Source organism: Archocentrus centrarchus, chromosome 12 (genome assembly GCF_007364275.1).
Source record: "Archocentrus centrarchus isolate MPI-CPG fArcCen1 chromosome 12, fArcCen1, whole genome shotgun sequence".
Lineage (NCBI taxonomy): Eukaryota > Metazoa > Chordata > Actinopteri > Cichliformes > Cichlidae > Archocentrus > Archocentrus centrarchus.
Window position 1 is genome coordinate 9,584,212 of NC_044357.1, and position 22,362 is coordinate 9,606,573.

General features: G+C 38.1%; 1 protein-coding gene across 1 annotated transcript in view; it reads left to right on the forward strand.

The window, feature by feature from the left end:
• Window positions 1–22,362, forward strand: part of sppl3 (signal peptide peptidase 3) — a 31,932-nt gene extending 9,570 nt beyond the window's left edge. Inside the window, exons 2-11 of the mRNA XM_030743186.1 lie at window positions 9,279–9,356; window positions 14,396–14,487; window positions 14,673–14,792; window positions 15,023–15,101; window positions 16,102–16,214; window positions 16,735–16,841; window positions 19,635–19,798; window positions 21,152–21,342; window positions 21,472–21,581; window positions 22,054–22,362. Coding sequence (XP_030599046.1) covers window positions 9,279–9,356; window positions 14,396–14,487; window positions 14,673–14,792; window positions 15,023–15,101; window positions 16,102–16,214; window positions 16,735–16,841; window positions 19,635–19,798; window positions 21,152–21,342; window positions 21,472–21,581; window positions 22,054–22,125 — 1,126 coding nt within the window. The 3' untranslated portion in view covers window positions 22,126–22,362. The remainder of the gene's footprint in view (window positions 1–9,278; window positions 9,357–14,395; window positions 14,488–14,672; window positions 14,793–15,022; window positions 15,102–16,101; window positions 16,215–16,734; window positions 16,842–19,634; window positions 19,799–21,151; window positions 21,343–21,471; window positions 21,582–22,053) is intronic.

Sequence of the window (22,362 nt, forward strand, 5' to 3'; positions counted from 1 at the left end):
ATCTATAATTGTACAGCAAGAGGAAGCAATACGAAAATCTTTGCCACATAAATATATTTTATCCCACCTCTATTGCATGTATGATTAGTTTGTCCTTGTATAAAAATGCCACAAGAACTGATACTTCAGTAGAAAGTCAGATGTGTAACGCCATGATGGTACTGTTTTTTTGTTTGTTTATAGTAGACACATTAATTTGTTTGTTTTTTCTTTGTTTGTTTGTTTGTTTGTTTTGGTACTGAAAATAACATACTTTGCATCTGCTAATTATCATATATCTAGCGTATGACATCCCTGTGCCACTAAGATTTAAAGTATATTTGAAAAAGAGAGAACTTCTCTTTTGTCTGTGTCAGTTTGAGGCGTTGCCAAAAATTAAGAACAAAGTAGAGATGAACTGGTGTGTGCACCATGTTCCACATGAACTGCCTTCAGATCAGTGAGCCCTCCTGTTAGAATTTCTGTCCATATACTTGCTCTCCCTGGTCAAGCTTGTAGAACAAGCGTTCCACCTGACATGTCAGGTTTGGCATGCTAACCAGAGCCTTGGAAGACTGCAGGTTTCCCCTACCATTTAAGATGTGGTGTCTAAATATTTTCATGCACTCTAAGCTGAATAACAGAAAAAGTGTGCAAAGTTCTCCATTGCCTTGAAGCTGAAGAATAACTTTTGCTAAATACAAGTGGAGAATATATTCCTGTTCATATTTCTCTGCACAGTGCCCTCTCCAGAAGTTCAGAGTTTGCAGTTAATTGACTCTTAGTGCTGTTGGATGTTCTGTAGTGTAATTAGTTGGGATGTGTGTGACTAGACATTTAAACATTGCTGCTCTTGCTAATCAGCACCATAAGTGGTAGTCAGTTTAGCGAATTAGTTTTATTTTATTAATATACTAAAGTTATCTGTTGTTTATAAGATGTTATGACACCGCCCACCTTTTTATTGGGTCTGCAGCCCCAACAGACAGCAGTGCTCCCTCCTTTTCTGTGATGGGAAGTTGTCAACAAGTGAGGGGAAAAAGTAGGCTGAAGTGCAGTAGGACTTTGATGTAGAAGATGAGTGCTTATATGTCAGATGAGTGCTTATATGTCAGTAAACTGAAAGAAGACTGAAGCCGTGTCCACAGCTACATTTGTGGATCCTGGCCTGCACGTGTGCAGTGTTATAAAAGGCGCAAAATGCCACGCATTTCACCGACATTTAAAAACACACCTTTGATTATTAAAGAATGTCATTAACAAGGTCGTGTTTTTAAATGCAACACAGTAATTGTAATTAATAAAGAATGATGTTAAATTTTTTAAATATAACTATCAAATGTTATAGATATGTATATTATTATGGTTAAACTTTACCAACCTTAGCATTAATACATTAAAGAAGAAACATGGTTAAGATATAAATGTTAAGTCCTGTCAAAACTATCTAGAGTATAAGTTGATAGACAGTATAGCGTAGTAAGCAGGTGATGCTGAAAATGTTGACTTCTGCACTTTTTAAATAATCCTGTTAAGTATTAAGGGGCTTTGAGGGCTTCTTCAGTAGAACTTCCAGCTGAATAGACAATGCTAATCCTGCTGAATTCTCTATTTGAGTGCACATTGACCTGTTTAAGTCTGGCACACCACTAAAACACCTGTTGCCTGTGTCCTGAACAGAAGCACCACTAAGATTATCCCTCACAGCTCAAAAGCCCAATTTATTTTAATTTGGAGTGACAGACGCCTAACCCAGCTTAAATTTTCAGTATTGTGATCTTAGTTATTTAACACAATTATTCATTAACATATGTCATGCAGTTAGTGAAATTTAAAGCATGACTTTTGTGAGGGGATTTTCTCTTTTAACTTTAAATATAGTTCAAGTGGAAAGCAAGTTATGAAAGAAGAGGTGGAGGTAGGGACAGAGTCATCTGGTAGGGAATTTTATTGGTCATTTTTGAGTTTGAGCTTTTTAGGGATGGGTGAAAACTGCTGTCGAAGGGTGCGCGTGATTTATTGCAGAATTCTTTTTTTTTTTTAACAGCTTTGTCACAAAAAATGTATATAAAAGTCTTTCCTTTTTTTTTTCCTACAATATTTTTTATTTCTAAAAATTAGATGCCAAAATTGTCATTGAGTTTAAAATCCAATTAATTGCACATCCCTACTAGATGCTACCTTCGTGACTTTAGGCTGAAGCATGGACTATGGGATTGCAACACCAGAGATGAAGCCAGGACGGTCTGTGCTCTGTGTCCATCTTTTCTATTTCTATGCTGAATTCTCAAAGGAAAAATACGCACCACAGTAGCAATGCAGAGGAAATGTGTACTTATTTCTTATTGAAGCAAAAAGGTTACAGTTAATCACAAATCAGCATTTTTGTTCTTGATGGATGTAACCCATTATGTTCATAATTGGTCATAAAGTGGAGAGATTAAATGCTCCTTAATTCAATGTCAAACACCCAGCGCCTCATCTTATATAATTGATGGTAAAACCTGTAAGTAAGATTAATATTTGTGCCAGGGTCTTGCTTTCTTCTTTTCAAATTATGTATTTGTCTGTCTATCAGACCAAAATTGAGTAAGATGTTAATTTTGGATGCTTGAGTCTTAAATATCCATACCTCACAGTAGCAAAAGTCTTTACTGTGGTTTGGTGACCTGGCCCTTAATGGTCAAGTCATGCATTTAACTGGTTTGATTGAGGATGTATTGGAATTGTTATTGAAAACCTAGTCTGTCAGCGAACAAGGACGTCTTATGGCACTTTGGGCTGCCATCCAGGCCTCAACAGTCCGGGATTGTATTTTGTTTTTAAATGTTCCATTCATCTATCTCACCCATGTTCTACAGGCTTCTGTGCACAGAATTCAGACGAACTGGTTCGATGCTAGAATATGAATTAGGTCTGTGGTAGATTAAACTAGCTGTCTGTCTGCTTGCTGTGTTGACAGTGAAGCAGTGACCTCATTGGGGTGTTGTAAAAGAATCAGTTCTTTAATCACTTTATGATTACTTGAAACCAAACTAGCTTCATTGTTTTATTATAACCTGCACCTAGAGTCAGATATACCAGGTCCCATTGTAACTTGTATTATCTGTAAACGTGATGCCTGCTGAGGGGCTTTTTATCCATTCAAGAAAGCTGCATGATGCAGCACTGTCCTAATGTCCCGTTTCCACAGTGAACTACATGTTAGTGTTCCACACTCAGAGACCCAGTAGAAATTTCTGTACTACTGAATAAATGAAAGGGACAAGAGCTTTGCCTTTATTTTTTTTCCACTTTAGCATCACAGTAAGAACTGTGAATTCCTGTGTGAAGAGAGAGAAGAATGAAAAATGATTTGAAGTAGTGCATCTTTGTATCTTACTCACCAAACTGTGTTGCATGCAAATAGTCACCACAGCCCTGTACCATTTATACCAGCAGTGAGGGAGCACGTAATCGCTGCAGTGTTCTCCTAAATGACAGGTGTCACCACTCAGATAAATGCTGCACATCAACGCCAGTATAGGCGGAGAAGTAGTAAAAACTGGAAGCAAAGAAATTGCAGTTTTCTCCAGAAAGTCTCATCTTTTCAAACTGTTGCAACAGCTCCCTTTGTATAATCTGGAAATCTCATAGCTTCTGTACTGATGTAAAATTACTGTAGAAACCAACAAAATTGTACGCTTGCCTTTCATCCTGGCAGTGATAAGCTTTACATTCAGATCTTTCCAACACTGTAAAATAAAGTCAGCACTCAAGGGCCAAAAACTGCAGTTCCTCTGTCACTAGAGCCTTGTTTCAAAGGTGAGTCAGTCTCCATAGACTGTCCATCTTAAAATGTCCATCTTTGCAGCATAATCAATTTTACAACATCCTGAGTTTTGATAAGTCACTTGTTTGAACCGTATAAAACCTGAAGTTTATTAGAGGCGTGGCAGCATAGTCTGACATCTGGCTGCTGAGACATGTGGGTGTAGCAGGTAATGTCTCCTAACCTTGACCTCAGCTGATTAAAGTTGCTGAACTAGATCATGGTTTATGAAGACTACACTCATTAATTATGACAAAGAACTATATATATATATATATATATATATATATATATATATATATATATATATATATATATATATCTATCTCTATCTCTATCTCTATCTATCTATATATATATATATATATCTCTATCTCTATCTCTATCTCTATCTCTATATATATATATATATATATATATATATATATATATATATATATATATATATATATATATCTATAGAGAGAGAGAGAGAGAGAGAGAATAAATAAATATAGCCAGCCTGTGGAGTTGGTATTAAACTGTTTTGCTCAAATTTTTGTTTGACATCTTCCATAGCCTTTACAGAAGATGCCAAAGGATTGTTTGATAAAATTAAAAACATAAGCCAGAGAACATTATCTATCTAGCACGCTACAGAGATAAAGTTACAAAACAGCCAAGCTTGTTTATCTTTGCGCCATTGAAGTGTTGCTAACGTGATTTGTTTCACAGATGCAACGTTTGTTTTTTATTGTTACATATTATAGTGTAGCCTTCAAGTTCTGCTAGTATTGACAACCCAAATGAAAGTGTTATGTGTATAATACAGGATGTTGCAAAGGAAATCATTTTTGCATTCATTTGATGTTGGCTCACAATAACCAGAGAGGATGTAGCTGCTGGCTGTAGGTGTCATAGTGAGAAACAGTTTTTGCCTTTAAAGGAACCAAATCATCAAATTTCATTTAAGCTAGACCCTATCTTAACTGTGTGTGTGTGTGTGTGTGTGTGTGTGTGTGTGTGTGTGTGTGTGTGTGTGTGTGTGTGTGTGTGTGTGTGTGTGTGTGTGTGTGTATATGTGTGTGTGTGTATGTGTGTGTGTGTGTATGTGTGTATATGTGTATGTGTGTATATATATATATATATATATGTGTATATGTGTATGTATGTGTATATGTGTATGTATGTGTATATATATATAAGTATAAATATAAATAAGATGGATCCTTTACATCTATACTTCTTCTTCGTGTTTGTTTTTCAGACTGCACTAAAAAAAAAAAATCTTTGGGCAGAGAGTTTGACATACAGATCTGGATTTGGGTCAAATCTGCACCTCTTTACTAAAGTCATTCATATTACAATACCAGCCTTGTTTTTGCCTGCAGAAAAAGGCCTGCATAATAAGGTTGCATGTCAAGTATGGGCTACGTCATGATTTAGGTTAATGATATGGGACAAACATTAATTGCAAAATATAAGCCTGATTACACATTTGTCTGAGAACTTTCAGTACTTAATGTGCAGACATTCAGATTAGATGCAGAACTCTCTAATCATGTCTAATCAACAAACTGAGAAGGATAGCTGGAATATCTGAAGTCTTAAAACCATGCTCATCTTTTATCAGAACAGTACAATGTATCTGTCATTGTGCATAACTAAGATTTCTGCTGCCTTCAGTCTGAATGGTGTAGAACATCTTTTTAATAGTGAGTAAGCAGAGGTCTATTGCTTAGTTGTGCATTATCTGTCCCCAGGCTATTTAATAAAACTGAAAAAAATGGGGGACATCAGGGCTGTGGCACATGGGGATATGTTCTACTCAAGAGCCATTATTTCATCAAGATCTGCAGATGATTACAGGTGGCAATCACAGAACACTAGAACACTTTCTATACAATCTTTGTTACAAAATATTGCAGGAACCAAATGTGTTGTATTTTGTATCCTGCAGTGTTAGCTTAAGCCTTTCAGCCTGCTCAGGAATTGTTATATGCATAATGAAATTTGAGGTGTTTTATGTTGATGAATCTTGAAAGTTTTTCATAAATATGTTGCCTTGAAGCAGCTCTTTTACACAAAAAATGCATACACTAATATAGGTACAAAACCACTATTCATTGCAAGTAGTTAAACTTATACGGAACTGATATTTGATGCTCATTTTCCAGCAGTGGGTCAGTCATTTTCTCTGTAATGACACCAATAAAACCAGTCCTAATTTAAACCTGAACTTAAGAAATCAAAACCGTACTACTATTGGGAGCCAAACACCCCCCCCCCCCCCCTTCTCTTTTTTTTTTTTTTTTTTAGTGTACAGTTTCCCATGTGCCTGTAACTGTGTCCTATTTGCCTCATTGATTGTCCTGATCGATAGCTTGCTTTTCCCCAGTTCTCAGTTTAACATGCAACAAAATTAGCAATTCAGATTCTGCTATCGTATTGCCTCATTCACTGCTTTGTTGTGTGCATTATGATGTCCAGTCATCTCAGGGGAACAGAATATGTACATCTGTGTGCAGCACAACAGCAATGTGCAGCTTCAGTGGGATGTGTGGTGATAATTCATTCATTCAGTATCTTTTCACATTCTGTTGCATGTTTGGTTATGTAGTCATAAAAGGTTTTTTTTTGTTTTTTTTTTAATTATTATTTTTTAACAGGCCACTGTGATTGTTAACTGAACTCCGCTGTCCCAGTTCTCTTTGTGTACAAAATGCACAGTGCTGTACCTTTGTATGAAATGGACATACTGCTCAGTTAGTTTACACTTGCTGGTACAAATTGCACACTTCATTATTTTAATTCCAAGTGGTAGATGTGCTCCACCCAGTTTATCATTTTTGTGGTTACATTGTTACTCTGCTACTTTGCTGGGGATAATGTGTTGCATGTGGTGATAAAATTACTACAGCCAATTTGAGATAGTCAGGTATAGTATTTGAAATGACTGTCTCAAATTGCAGTTTTCTGCTAGTATCTGTTTTCAGCATGGTGCTGAAAAAATGCTCCATAGAAAGAACTGGAGCCATAATTTATTCGGACATCACCGATGTTTTATATGTCTCTGGGTGTGCACTCTTCAGCTGAATGATTATAGAGTAGAATCCAGCAGGAAAACCACCTTTATTCTCAGAGAGGTTTATTTACACAATTCACCACAGTCTGGGAAATCTAAGGGTTGAACTGTCTTCCCCTGTAATATACCAATTTTGAAGCTCACATTTCCTCTTCCATAATCCAAGTTTGAGTAAATTTGACTATAATCATGTCCATCCTGACTCACTGAGTAACCCTTCTCAGCTCAACATATTTTTTCCTGACTTTTTCTTCTTTTTCCTGGTGTGATAGAAAATAGATTTTGTTGTTGTTGTTGTAATACTTCTATTTTAGTTTAGTAGAATGAATGTTCTCTTTTCCTCTTGCGTTCTTTTCCTCTTGCTACCCCCCCCCCCCCCCCCCCCCCCCCCCCCCAAAAAAAAAAAAAAAAAAAAAAACCTAACAAAAACACACACTGGAAAATATCATGCATGCTAAAATCACTCTGGAACAGAAATTTCTCTTTCAAAATGGGATGTCTTAAATGAAAGAAATGTCAGATTACATCAAGTGGCTAGTGAACTTCTCCAACTAGCATAGCAGTATATCCAAAAGCAAAATTATTGTGCTAAAGTACATGAAAATGGCTGAAGTTAAGTCAGTTGGTCAGCCAGCTCTGTGCAATTTAAAATATAAGCCAAGCAATGAGTATCCTTAAATGCCATTTATCCTGGAAGCAACTGGCAGCGACATGGTGACCAGAGATCACAGGTTAATGACATTTGGCGACTTAAAGCGAGACAGTAGGTGAACTGCTAGCGGTGTGAAGTGGATGGATCCAGAGTTAAACTTTTCTCAACTTCTACCAACTTCTACTCAAGCTTCTACCAATGAGCTATGAGCTACAAAGCGACAGGTTTCCTGCGTTGATGCACCTTTATTAATACTGATACTACTCATCTATACTCCTACCACTACTACTCCTATTCATATTTTGGAGTTAAATCATAGACGATGTAAAATGTGGACATGGCCACCATGACATCAACCATTGGTTAGTGAAGTTCCGTTACGATGCCTTGAGCTGAACTCTTTTCAGTTGCAAGCCATGGATCTGTGTTAAACCCAGGAGGCTGCAGGCTCATCAGCATTAGAGTGTACCCCCATTTAATCCTCCTGAATTTGATGTTTTATTCAATATAACTTTAAATTGGGTGGCATAGTGGTACACTGGTTGGCACTTTTGGTTTGGAAAGTATTATTATTAATATTATTATTATTAATATCTTAATACCTTTAATTTTATCTATGTGTAAAATACAGAAATATCACTGCTTTAGTTTAGTAATTATCAGCTTACCAAGAGCACTGTTGCTTAAAACAATATGCCAGTGAGCAGTAGATGCAAGCACACAAAAGTTCTAAATACTTGTTGAACATGTGATATGATAAAGGACTTGGTCATTTATCCACAAAGGTTTAGTTGCATTTACAGTAACAGGAGTACTTTTAGGAGTACCTGTTAAACTCTTAACTTTTGTTCTTCACTTGGGTTAACTCCACTGCAGTGATGCCACATTGCTGTTTGCTGGTGTAGAAGAGGGGCTAACTTTTGTTATTAACCTTTTTGTCTAAAAAAAAAAAAAAAGTAAACACTACTATAGTTAAATTGTGCATTTTAGGTTTTTTTTTTGCCAGTGAAACACGCATACTTTGGAGTCCTGAAACCTGTGATACTTTTTTGCAGTCTCGTTTTCACATTTTTATTGATGAAACGGTTTTATTTTAGTGTCTGTCTGCAGTCAAGTGATGAAATTGTGGCTGCTTCATGTCTAAGCACTTACTAGGAATGTTTAAAGTAATAAAATATTAAACCTAATGATCCTAATGATGCCAAGTGTTAGCTTGACTTTGAGTCCAGACCATTACATTTTTTGTTTGACAGATCCATTCAGCATCACAGTTGAGAGGCTGCTCTCCAGTACAGCAGCCACTTTCCTGCAGCAGTGAAATTCATTGCATTGCCTCAGATTCATAGCAGCTATATTTGTGAGACTTTATTGAGGTTGCTGCTATTGCTCTCTGTACTTTCTACACGTAGTATATTGCATCGCTATTAAACGTAGTGAATTGAGCCCAGACCTTTGAACAGTCTACCCTGACAGCTGTGACCGAAGAGCACAGAATGTAAACACACACCAACATCAAGTGCAGTTGCTTGACAATGGCGTCTGAGTGTTAGGAATTTGAAAACTTGAGCTATGGTAAAATGAAATGACCTTACATAAATATCAATAGAAGCACCATTAGTTGTCAGATTATTGTGTCCCTGCTCTTCAACAGTACATAACAGTATTGTTATGACCACTAAGAAAACAATTGTGAATGAACCTTACTTTTATAGTTATTAAATGCCCATACATAGTGATTTGAGCAACAAGTAATGTTTGTGTCTCTTTTATAGGGCGTACTCCCTAGTTGACTCCAGCCAGGTGTCCACCTTCCTCATCTCCATTCTGCTCATCGTCTATGGCAGCTTCAGGTGAGTGTCTATAAATACTCAGTTTGCAGTACTTTTTCTGCCAGATATGTCTGAAACTCTTGTGTCTTATGAAAGAAAAGGTTTCTTTCTTTGTTTGTTGCAGTAGGTTGACAGTAAAATATAGTCCTGTTTTTTAGTGTTCAAGTCAGTGGGGGTATCAAAGTATAAGACATTTGTTTCTGAGGAGATTTATTAGCACATAAATTGCCTTATAAACTTTGCTTCTTGGTGTAAACCGAGACAGGTTATGTTTAGCTTAACAAACAGCAAAATTGTCATATCGCTCTAGTTTTCCTCTCATGGATAATCTGTATCTGTATGAATATGCGCTTTACCATTGGCCCCTTTTCAGTATATAAACCACATTTTCAGGTGGTTTATTTAAACAGTAATAAGACACATTGTGTCTGATTAAAGATTACAGATTATGGGCAGCCATGGCAGTCTGCCAGTGACCAAAGCAATCGCAAGGAAGTAGTTGGTACAACACTGTATACCTCTTTGTGACCAGTGTCACCTAGCAACAGCAAGCAACTACTCACAACTGGATGGGGAATACTCAGTTTTTCCCCAGTGACCAGTGCTTGCCAGGGGGTTGCCAACCAGTCTCTAGGCCTGTGTGCCTGGGGCTTATTCATACTTCTAATTATATGACATAAAAATTAATAAGAAAGCAATTATTTATTAACTAACTCTTCAACAAGGTGAATATCATGGCACATTATAATCTCTGAAACATAAACAACTTGCAGCACTTACAACTGCACATTTGCAAAATTTCTCACATGCAGAGTCCTGTTTATTAGTCAGGTAACATAACAGTATTAATATCTGGCAGGGAGTCCATTATTACACTATACTAAAGACAGACAGAGAATGATGAAAACAGTTTAGAAATGTACCACAGACATACAGCAGTTGTATCTGTTGTTTGAAATTTTTTTTAAATAAATGAATCAAAATCTGTGTTGGACTTTAACTGTGGGTGGTTCTCAGGTAACCAGGTGAAGCAGAGAAAACTTGTTATTTGAGGCTAACAGGTGTTTTTCCTGAAGATAGGATCATTTGTGCCACAGTGTTTGGAGGAATAAGTTTGTTTCAAAGTCTCATGTCACAGCTCCACTGTGGCAAAATTAATCTGAACAGGACATATGTTGACTTTTTCATAGAAACAGCAGCAATAAATGGGGCAATACATCTAACCAAAAAGCAGAGAAGTAGCCTCTTAAGGACCAACTCTAATCCTGTTTTTGTTAACAGAACTTGTGATTATTTATTGTTTTGTCTTATGTTGTGCTTTATTTATTTTCTTAAAAATAACATTAAAATCTCCATATACTTTATGCTCCTGACAGAAGATTGAGCCACTGTAAACCTTCATATAGGCCCACTTGTTCAGAAATAACTGTGATTATTATACCATGAAACTGCCACTCAGCCACGTCTTCAGCAAGCACAGTCGCTAGAATTGCAAAGGAACAGACAAAATTTAATGGTTAATATTATAGTCATTAGTGGACTGTAATTAATATTTGAAAATGACAGCTAAACAGACTGCATTAAATTGCACTTATTGCACTCTGTTGATTCTAGTCTGAGGAGGTTGCTGTTGGGAGACAGTCGGTTTCATTTTGCATGCTATTAATCTTCAGCAGAGACAGCAAAAATAAATCAAAATCTCCCAAAATATTTAAAAATTGGCTAAGGTGGAAAACATAAATGTCGCTGACATTTTAATTGCATTGAAGAGATTGAGAAATGGCAGGAGGTGAAAACATGACATTTATTCTCTTTCCATGTTAGAAATCAGAAGTGTTTATAGCTGATCTGGGTGGTCACATTAAATGCAGTGATGGTTAAATGTGGGGATTGCCACAGAGAGTCTGTCAAGGTTCCTGCAGATCCTTAAATGAAGACCATTAGATTAAAAAACAAAAAAAAAAACCCACCAGAACTCTGCAAGAAAAAAACAAAACAAAAGTATATTTATACTATATTTATTAAAGGGCAAAAAGGTGGGTACATTTCAGAAGTAAGCAGTAATCAGTGTAGTTTAAGACAACCGACGATCACAATGTACATTGCTCAAAAAAATGAAAGGAGCACTTAGAAAACACATCAGAACTCAGTTCTAGATCTAGATCTATACTGATAAGGGCTGAATAATGTGTTAGGAACAAAAGGATGCCACATTGTTTGATGGAGATTAAAATTATCAACATACAGAGGGCTGAATTCAGTGACACCCCAGAAATCAAAGTGAAAAAGTGATGCAGCAGGCTAGTCAAAATGTAAATGCAGCAACTCAAAATGGTACTCAACCATGCTCCTGATGAGACAGTGGATGGCATCATGGGGGATCTCCTCCCGTATCTGGACCAGGGCATCACTGATCTCCTGGACAGTCTGAGGTCGGTTGGACTGAAACATAATGTCCCAGAGATGTTCTATTGGATTTAGCTCAGGTGAATGTGGGGGCTGGTCTCGATTCCTTCATCCTCCAGGAATTTCCTGCATATTCTACTGCAGCAGTGTAGGGATTTCATCCCGATACCTAATGGCAGTCAGGGTGCCATTGCCTAGCCTGTAGAGGTCTGTGCCTCCCGAGGCCATCACTGAAATGTCAGTTAGGCTCCATGGTGCCGGGCAGTGAGCGCAGGGCCCACTAGAGGACGTCAGGCCCTCAGGCCACCCTCATGAAGTTTGTTGCTGATTGGTCAGACATTCACACCAGTGGCTGGCTGAAGGTCATTTTGTAGGGCTTTAGCCATGCTTATCCTGTTCCTCTTTGCACAAAAGAGCAGATACCGGTCCTGCTGTTGGGTTAAAGACCTTCTACAGCCCTGTCCAGCTCTCCTAGAGTAACTATCTGCCTCCAGGAATCTCCTCTATTCTCTTGAGTCTGTTCTGGGAGACACAGCAAAACTTCTGGCAGTGGCACATATTGATGTGCCATCCTGGAGGAGTTGCTCTACCTGTGCAACTTCTGTAGTGTAGTGTCCAGGTATCGCCTCATGCCACCAGTATGGAAACTGACCCTTTCCAAATGCCAAACTAGTTTAAACAGTCAGAAAAAATGAGGAGGGAAAAAATGTGAGTGGCCTCCACACAAAAAAACATTACTGTTTTGGGGTTTGTCTCATTGTTGCGCGTCTAGTGCACCTGTTGTTAATTTCATTAAAACCAAAGCAACTAAAACTGAATAACATCTCCCTCTGCTATTTACCTGACCTGATCAATATCCCAGAAATTTAACTGACTTTAATTCAGTACTCTGAAGTGTTCCTTTAATTGTTTTTAGCAGTATATAAATGCCAGGTAAGAGTCCAATACCAATTAGAAAGCAGAGCTCTTATCACATAATGAAAAATTTGCAGAGAAAACCACCTCAAAGGTAGCAGATATGTGCCAACAATTATAATCATAATATACTTTTATAATTTTACAAAGAGTATCAATGCAGTACAATTGTACACCACAATATTAAAGATATTAGAAATAGGAAAAATAAACATAAGAAAAATGTACATAGAAAAAATATCTCCATTAAAGTTGGCAAACATTAGAAAATATGCAAACATTTTGTAACTAAGTGTAATAAAAAAACAAAAAACAAAACCTTATATGAAATATCACAAAAAACAACTTAATAGTTATTCATTCAGGCCTTCTATACCTTGGATGGGATAAAAACCAGGCACTACTACTCTGTATTCTGGATAATCTTAATACACCTTAATTGGTATTAAAATGTCTGAAATCAGCCTTTCAGAAGTTTTAAAAATGGTAAAATGTGGGAAGTTGCTTAACAATGAAATTTAAAATCTCACAAAAATTGGCCATTTTTTATAATAAAATATAAGGATCACATTAAACACAAGATCACACAGCTGTGTGATCGGCCTGTGTGTGTGTGTGTGTGTGTGTGTGTGTGTGTGTGTGTGTGTGTGTGTGTGTGTGTGTGTGTGTGTGTGTGTGTTTTAATAGTATAAGAATGTTCTGTAAATGTTTTGTTCAAGTGCTAACTTAATTAGTTAGGGGCTGACAGCAGCATTTTCACTGCTGCAGTTGTGTTAATTCTTTTTTTCTTTTCTTTTTTTCAACAGGGGCCTACACAGGATTTAATATTTAATATTTTTTATTCAAACTTGTCCTCCTAAATAAATTTCTATTGCAGGGGTGTTTGTAGTTGCTAATGTGGGTGAAATGGTTGCGCTTACATGGTGACACCTGAGTGCTACAGAGTTGTGGATTAAACGAAGCATCAAAGCAAAAAAAAAACTGTCGCGGATTTTTTTAATAATTGAGTTATTCGAATTACTCGAATTTTTCTTATTCTTATTAGCAAGTCATCAGACTGGACCAGTGTTTCCCGACTAGGCCTGGACAATAACAGGAAAGTCCGTATTGACTATCTATTTGGCTTATGACGAGGAAATATTAATTCAATTTTATTTATATAGCGCCAAATCACAAAAAACTGTCGCCTCAAAGTGCTTTGTTTTGTAGGTAAAGACCCTACAATAATACAGAGAAAACCCAACAGTCAAAACGACCCCCTATGAGCAAGCACTTGGTGACACTGGGAAGGAAAAACTCCCTTTTTAACAGGAAGAAACCTGCAGTAGAACCAGGCTCAGGGAGGGGCAGTCATCTGCTGTGACCAGTTGGGGCTGAGGGGAGGGAGACAGGACAAAAGACATGCTGTGTGCGTACTGGCTGAATAATTCCTTTTGTCTTTTTTTTTTTTTTTTGCTTTAAGAGGTATACAGACTAACCTAGAACCCAAACATTAAATAGCCTGCACCTAGTGAATAAAGAAATAAAATCAAATGCTTGCTTGCTGAATGTGAAGGTCTTTTGCAACGTGCTTATCATACAAAAGACACTGAAACTGAGCTGCTAGAGCAACCACAATGAGATCTGATTTGCAGAGGTTGCATTTTCACCTCCCTTCATCTCGTACTAGTGTACATGCTTTTGAGGAGCCAATTATGGAATTCCAAATCACACATACTATCTTTCCCTCCCTCCTGCAGATCATTAAACATGGATTGTGAGAACCAGGACAAGGATAAGGATGGAAACCCCTCAACAGCAGGGTCTTTCAATAACAACAACACAAACAACAGTAAGTGTTACATACATGGCAAAGCCTGAACTCTGCAGGCTACATTTTTTCTTGGATTTTCATGTAATTACTAATGATTGATTAGCTGCTCCACTTGTACCTGTGTTTTTAAAGTTACGCATAATGTGCATTCATGTTTTGTGCATTCTAATCCATCTTACATTAATGCTTGAATTCTTTTTCAGGCATTCAGACTATAGACTCCACACAGGCCCTGTTTCTGCCCATAGGAGCCTCTGTGTCTCTGCTAGTCATGTTCTTCTTCTTTGACTCTGTACAGGTGGTCTTCACCATCTGCACTGCAGGTAACTACTACTCTTGCGCATAACACACAAAACATGCAAGCTATGGAATTATTATAAGGCTTTCATGTTACTGTTATGTAATTGCACACTGGGAAAGACCTCTTTACTGCATTCATTATTATAACTGAAGACCATTTGCTGCCCCATTAAACTGGCAGAAATGACTTCAACAAGCAGTCAAGGTGAATTCAACTTTGGGTCTCACTGCTGTGTTTTGTTCCTCTCCTCAGTTCTTGCAACAATTGCATTTGCATTCCTCTTGTTGCCAATGTGCCAGTATCTGACCAGACCCTGCTCCCCACAGAACAAGTAAGAAAAGCATATGATTTCATTGTCTGTAAATGAAGGCTAATTTGTGTTTCTTTCACAAAATTTTCATAAACATCTTTTTCTACTGCTTATCAGGTTTCCTTGTCCTCTGAACTGCCCCTGGTATCATGAAAATGCTTTGCATTATATTCTCTGAAAGTAGAACTGAAGCTAGGTGCAAAGTTCAATACCACTGGGGAAATGTATTTTGTTTTTAGGAGATATGTAAATTAAGCATACAAATTATATTTAGTTCAACATGGCCTCTAGATTAGGTCTGGAACAATCAGCTGTTCAGTTCCGCAAAGAGTCGCTAACAGATCTGCTCAGTAAACCAACGTGGACCAAACTACTTTATTTAAAGATTCAAATCCCCTTCCCTCATCTAGTTTAAGTGAACCTTTGTCTGCTTTACATAGGCAAAGACAATTCCACACCCTGCTCAAAATCCCTTTGGTCTTTCTTGTTTTGTGTGTGTATACACAAGCTGTTCCACATGTTGAAAAAGGTTATTTTTATTATGATAATCAATGCGTGAATTAAGACTCATCACACCAAATAAAGCCACTGATAGATGAAGTAAATTGCACTAATCCTCTTGTTACAATGCAGCAGTCTGTGCTGAAACCTTGGGTCTGGCACTTCTGTAGATGTTTTTGTGAAAGTCAGTCATCACCCTGTGGATGATCAGTTTCAGTGTCTGGATCACCCATTTGACTGAGACCTGAATGCACTGAACCCACCCACGAGAGCCTGAACCACAGAGGCTCCATCCTACAACCCAAAAACCCCCCAAGACCCATGAAGCTCTTTATGGGCACACTTTCCACTCACTCGTCCAGTAGTCTTGAACCTTAGTGCTTTGTAAATCAGTAAATAAGCAGCAGATTGTCAGTTATAAAATATACCCACCTGTAAAAAATGTGCAGTAAAATGTAGTGCACGAAAAGTGCTCTGTGGGATTTAAGTGCATCTCTTCTGTGTTTTTGTCTTATTGCAGGATTTCATTTGGTTGCTGTGGGCGCTTCACTCTGGCTGAGCTCCTGTCTTTCTCACTCTCTGTTATGTTGGTGCTCATCTGGGTGCTTACTGGACACTGGCTTCTCATGGACGGTACGTTGCTCTGTCATAACTCTAGTTTGAATGTGTCTTAGTGCATATCACTGGGTTTTAGAAATATAATTAAGATGTCTGATGTGATGTTATTTTAACATGCCTGCTAAGCAGTGTGCTAGAAGCAACAATAAATGTAACTTTAATAGAGCAACAGGACATTTTTAACATCTTCAAGTTCTAATGATTCATAGTTCAAATATTTTAGTAGTGCCCTTCATCTAACAGTAGAAAAATATGTCTAGAATATAAGTCATTGGTTATACATTTTACCCACATTACTAACACACATGAACCACGACTGGCATTTAATTTCACTGGGATTTGAAAAAGGGTAACAACAGACTCACAACTTGGAGAAAAGTGTATGTTAGTATTCATGTTGAGTGATGCAGCCTTGAGAAAATCAATTTTGAGTAGGAAAATTATTTGAAAATATGAACAGTTTTTACCATGTTGCTGTTTTAATCCTTTTTTTTTTTTTTTGAAAATGTGAAATTGTGTTGTCCTCTCCTTGCAGCTTTAGCCATGGGCTTGTGTGTCGCCATGATTGCATTTGTACGACTTCCCAGTCTGAAGGTGTCTTGCCTGCTGCTGTCAGGACTACTCATTTATGATGTGTTCTGGGTAAGAAATGCTCCCAACCCAAATTAAACCTGCATCACAGCTGACATACAAGCAGCTTTCATGAGACACAGCAAGCAGACTGTATATATGAAAGACGCACTCATAATAGCCTTTGTATTTATTCCTGAAACCTGTAGGAGGGTATCTGCTATTGCTGATTAAGTAATGTATTTTACATTGAATAGTAGTGAGTTTGCTCAAAAGCACTGATAGCAGATTTTCCAAACAGCGCTGAGCAAATGAAAAAATAAAGACTCAAAAAACAGCAAAAAAACTCTAGAAAATTAACCTGTTAAAGGAATAATGAAGGTGGGTTTGGATCCTAGTCCAGGAAACACTAAGATGAAGTGCACTAATTCACCAAGAAATTAAAAACCTTTCAAGTTTATTTATCATTTTCTGGCAGATCTTAAGAACTTTGTGAAGGCTGAAGTGTTCTTTAGCTTTGGTGTGTTTCTCCTGTTTGTGCACAAACATCTCATTTTATCGTATCACAAATATTTCAACAGTACCGGGTCTGGTCACTAAGCAGTTCTTCCATTTTTGTCTGTAGTGTGTTGCGTTCTACTTGAAGCCATTTAAAACAGAGAAAAGAAAATATATTTTAAGACACAAAAAGAGTCATGTATCCGATTTTTGATTTTCAAAGATATTAATACAGAATACCATTCATATTTTGTGACTATAAATAGCAGAGAAATATTCAGCTCTCTTCAGAAAGTTTGTTTTGTAAATGGCCTTCAGCTCCACTATCTTAGACCACAGCTGATGACAGTAGTCCTTTCTGCTCAGCAGCCTAGATGAGCCAGAGCATCGCAGCAGCAGCTCTCCACCTGCTGTGCGTTCTGGTTTGAATTGTGCTCCAGCTCACAGCGGATCTCTAGAGCAGAACAAGGACTGCAGTGATGGTATAGACACTATAAAAGATGGATGTAGCTACCATAACATCACCCACTGGTTTCTGAAGTCCCATTTTGAAGCCTCAAGTTGAGCATTCCTGCTGTCGCTTTCTTGGTTGCAAAAAAACCGAATGTGATGAGGAAAGACGGGTCTGACTGTGAAACTGCATGCTCATTTTCTAATGACGTGATTGACAACTTGTTAGCCAATGAGTGTGCAGTTCTGTACCACTAAAATTCCTCTATTTTGATAAGTGGCGTGACCTAGATTTATAAAACATACTTAATATTTTAAGTATGTTTTAGACCCAAAATGTGTGACTGAGCCCATAAACTCAGCAGGAAAGTGTTTACAGAGGTCAAGTCAGAAAGCTGTGTTCCTATAGACTTCTGCAGGACCAGAAGTCTTATTGTAACCACAGTTCTCACCATCAGGCCTTAAGATAGAATGCAGGGGTAAGACACTTATGCATTGGCCTAATTTTCATGACCTGGAAGATGCATCCTTATTTTATATTAGACACTTGTCTATGATTACTGTCTTGGACTGCAGCTGTCAGCGCTGGAGTCTTCAACTGTGAGACACAAGATTGGAGACACCTCTAAAAATGTATATGTATATAAATTGCAGTCATTTCTAAACAGTTGACGCAGCACCTTTGTTGAATTACAGCTTAAAGTGTGCACTTCAATCACATATTGGTTGTTTGTTTAAAAATCCAATATATGAGGGTGTGCAGAGGCAGAAGTTACACAAAAAGTGTCTTCTTATCCAAATGCTTATGGACCTAGTTGTATACTTGAGTGGCTTCCAGTATATGTAGGAGTAGAGCTGAGCTGATTTATTAGACGGCCAGTATTATTAGCCAATATTATCTATTTGTCGATCTATCTGTATTGACATTCATAACAGCAGATAAATGAAAAGAAGTGACAGGAGATCAAGTTTCAACCATATTATGAAAGCTGCTAGTGTTTCACATATCTGAAAGAAGAAAAATATCAGCTGATATATCAGATCTTTGATTAATGGTATCAGTCTTAAAATTCCTGTATCAGTTTTTAGGAGACCCATCCAAGTATTTTTTTTTTTTTTTTTTTAAATGAATTTATCAAGTGATCAAGAACAGGTGAAACTTGGATATCTCGTCCGCTGACGAAGCTGTGTGTGTGCTTTTCCTAGCACTAGCAGCATTTTTTTTAAAAATGCTTAAAAACAGTCAACTGTGTCCTGAGTTAATAACTACAGACACATTTTTACACCAGTATTGAGTGTTACCTTGATTTAAAGTCCAGTCACTTGCCTTTGAGTCTGACAAATCCCATAAGCATCAGAATCAGAAAGCGGTACAGCAGCCGCTTTGCAAACAAACCTGCTGCTCTGCTTCAGATTTATAGAATTTTGAATTTCGCGTAGGTAAAAAGGAAAGCTGAATATCATATACATTTAGTTTTATGGCATTCAGCAGTATTTCCATTAAATACATCAAAGTGAGCCCACACTTTGGAACAGTCTGCACTGTCAGCCACGACTGGTGAGCACAAAATGCACACACATAGTAGTCAAACGTAATCTCTTGAGACTGGTTGCTTTGTCTTTATTGAAGAGCGATTATGAGTTTGAAATGTCCGCATTAAAAATGCATAAATATTGATGGTGGCACCACTCTTATCAAAACGAATTTAGAAGCAGTACCCATCCCTACTTATGAATTTGAACAAGTTATTTAATATCAAACTGGCTGCAGTCACCTTCTTTTAAGTGGGATTTTCTTGCTTTTCTTCACATAATTAAACGCTGTGTGTTGAGCTTTATGACAGTCACACAAAGGTAGTTTGGGTTGTGGTGAAAGGCGATAAGTGTTAACGGCCTGCTCTCTCCCTCTCTCTCCAGGTGTTTTTCTCAGCATACATCTTCAATAGTAATGTGATGGTGAAAGTAGCCACTCAACCTGCTGAAAATCCCATAGATGTTCTGTCCAGGAAGCTCCATCTGGGGCCTGGGATGGGCCGTGATGTACCCCGCCTCTCCTTACCTGGAAAACTGGTCTTTCCCAGGTAATACATGATGTGTGACCTTTATTCAGTCGCTCACCTCATTACTCCGCTCAGGTTTTTGACGTTTACCTGTGCTAAATATTACTGACCCTTGAAAAGACATCTGTCAGGCCCCAGGAGGTGAATCCTAAAGTATTGTCATCTCATGGTTTTTGTGTCAACAACAGGTTTGCAACAACAGCTGAAGTAAGCCCAGGATTGTTCAACAGAGAGCCTCTAAAAGTAATAGCTCCCAAATTAATGTCAGCACAGCATGCTAAATGGTACATTTTAATAGTTAATAGGGTTGAAACTATAGATGAATTAGTAGATGAGTTCATTATTATTTTTGACAGAGATGCCAAACATTTCCTTGGCTCAGTGTCATAGAGGAGGGTGGGAGGAAATGAGGGTTATTTTTGTTGGATGACAATAACCTGACTGTTTACGTTGATACTGTAAGACAAAGACTGTGCTCGTGCTTTAGTTAGTTTTTGTTATTTTTAGGGGGGAATTTTATTGACCAAATGATTCATTGAGAAAACAATTACCAAAGTTTCAAACAAGATCTTGCTGAGTCTCTATACCTCTTCATTCATATTCCCTCCACACCGTGAATGAACTGATCCCTGGATCCATATTAGTTTCATATTTTCCCAGTTTTTTTAGTATTCCATATTCATGAAGATATGATGTAAAGTGTTTAGCCCTTAAAAAAACAAAAACTGAATCTAAGTTTCAGACTGTACTAAATGCTCTGTTTTGGGCAGTTTTTTCTACTCCTGTATCTGCATTGTGGAGGGGGGTGGGGGGTGTATACTTACTATGGTAATCTCAAGCGCAGCAGGTCTACCCACCTGATGTTCACACTGTTTGTCAGGCACAACCAGTCTGAAGAAAGTAGGCTTAAAGGGAGAGGACCTAAAACAGTTTCTTCTGGATGAGGGTTGAACTGAGTTGCTGAACCAGGGCCAAGTACAAGTTAAATAAGGATTATTTTGAACTGTGAATGATACAAAGTCCAAAAATAAAAATAATAGAGCTGGAAATGAGCAGCTCTAGTTGACCTGTAACATCAGTGTGTTAGTAGCGCCAAGGTTCAGTCCAAAGCTGCAGTTAACATACAGCTGAAGCCGACACTGTGCAGCTATGTCTCCTGAAGCTGTCAGTTTTTCTTTCGTGCAACAGTTTTTCTGCTTCAGTGAACATAATAACCACAGTGCTGCTACCATGACGACTGGCTTTTGTCTGGTTTCAGTCTGATATTTGCTCAGGACCTTGTGTTGGCTTTAGGAAAGTAGTGATGAAACACAAATAACACACATAGGGAGCTGATTTACCTTCATTTTTTTTTTGCCCTTTGCTTCTGTGCAGTTCTACAGGAAGTCACTTCTCGATGCTGGGAATAGGGGACATTGTGATGCCAGGGCTGCTGTTATGCTTTGTCCTGCGTTACGATAATTACAAGAAGCAAGCAACTGGGGAAGTTCCAGGGCCTGGTAACATGTCTGGACGCATGCAACGCGTCTCGTATTTCCACTGCACTCTCATCGGATACTTTGTAGGTAAGCAGTCAATCTATGGACAGATGGATGTAAAAGGTCAAGGTTATATTGTTTCAGTGTGATGGTGGAACAGATTTTTCAAAATGTTTTCACTTATAAGTATTTGACATGATGTTGATGTTTCTTCAGGACTGCTGACTGCCACTGTGGCCTCCAGGATCCATCGTGCTGCACAGCCCGCTCTGCTCTACCTGGTGCCCTTCACCCTGCTGCCTCTGCTCACTATGGCCTATCTGAAGGTACAGTGGCAGCAGCGGACTGTTTCAAATTCCTCGCTGTTGCAGTTTTGTTAAAAAAGAAAACCTGAAGCACAAAGGGGGGAGGAGCTCTTTTCTTTAGAGAAGTGTGAATCTAATTGAGTGACATTATGTACCGCACTCAGTTTCTATAACACATCCTGGTAACACATACTTCTAAAGTGGTAAAGACCTGTTCATAAGCGTTTCATAAACTGGTGGATACTGAGACTGTAAATTGGGAAAAATCAGAAGACGATAAATTGGCAGCATGTTTTTTCAATACACATTCATCTGACATAAACAGGAAACTCATACTTGTGTATTTAAATGGTTTATAATAATGTCTTAGGTGTTGATTCTCTTACCACTGACACAGCTTATGGACATAGCCGTATGAAGGCAGAGAGATTTATGTTTTACTTTTTTCTGAAGACTCTTAATTTGTGGTTCTGCTGGTGTTTGTGGTCCACAGGGGGATTTGCGGCGCATGTGGTCCGAGCCTTTCCATGCCAAGTCTAGCAGCTCTCGCTTCCTAGAGGTATGATGCACCTTGGGACAAACGACCAGCACGGAGAAGACTGCGGATTTTATTTCAATTTTTTTCCCCTTAATTTGAGGGAAGGAGAGAGGGCGCACTCACAGTGAGGCCATGTTGTCATCACTCATTCATGCTTTCCACCAGTCTTCTGTGAAAACCCTCAGAAGAGACACCAGTGTGTGGATCACAACGCCCTGACACAACTCATCTTTGGTCCTTACATCCTCCCCATTTCAGATCTGC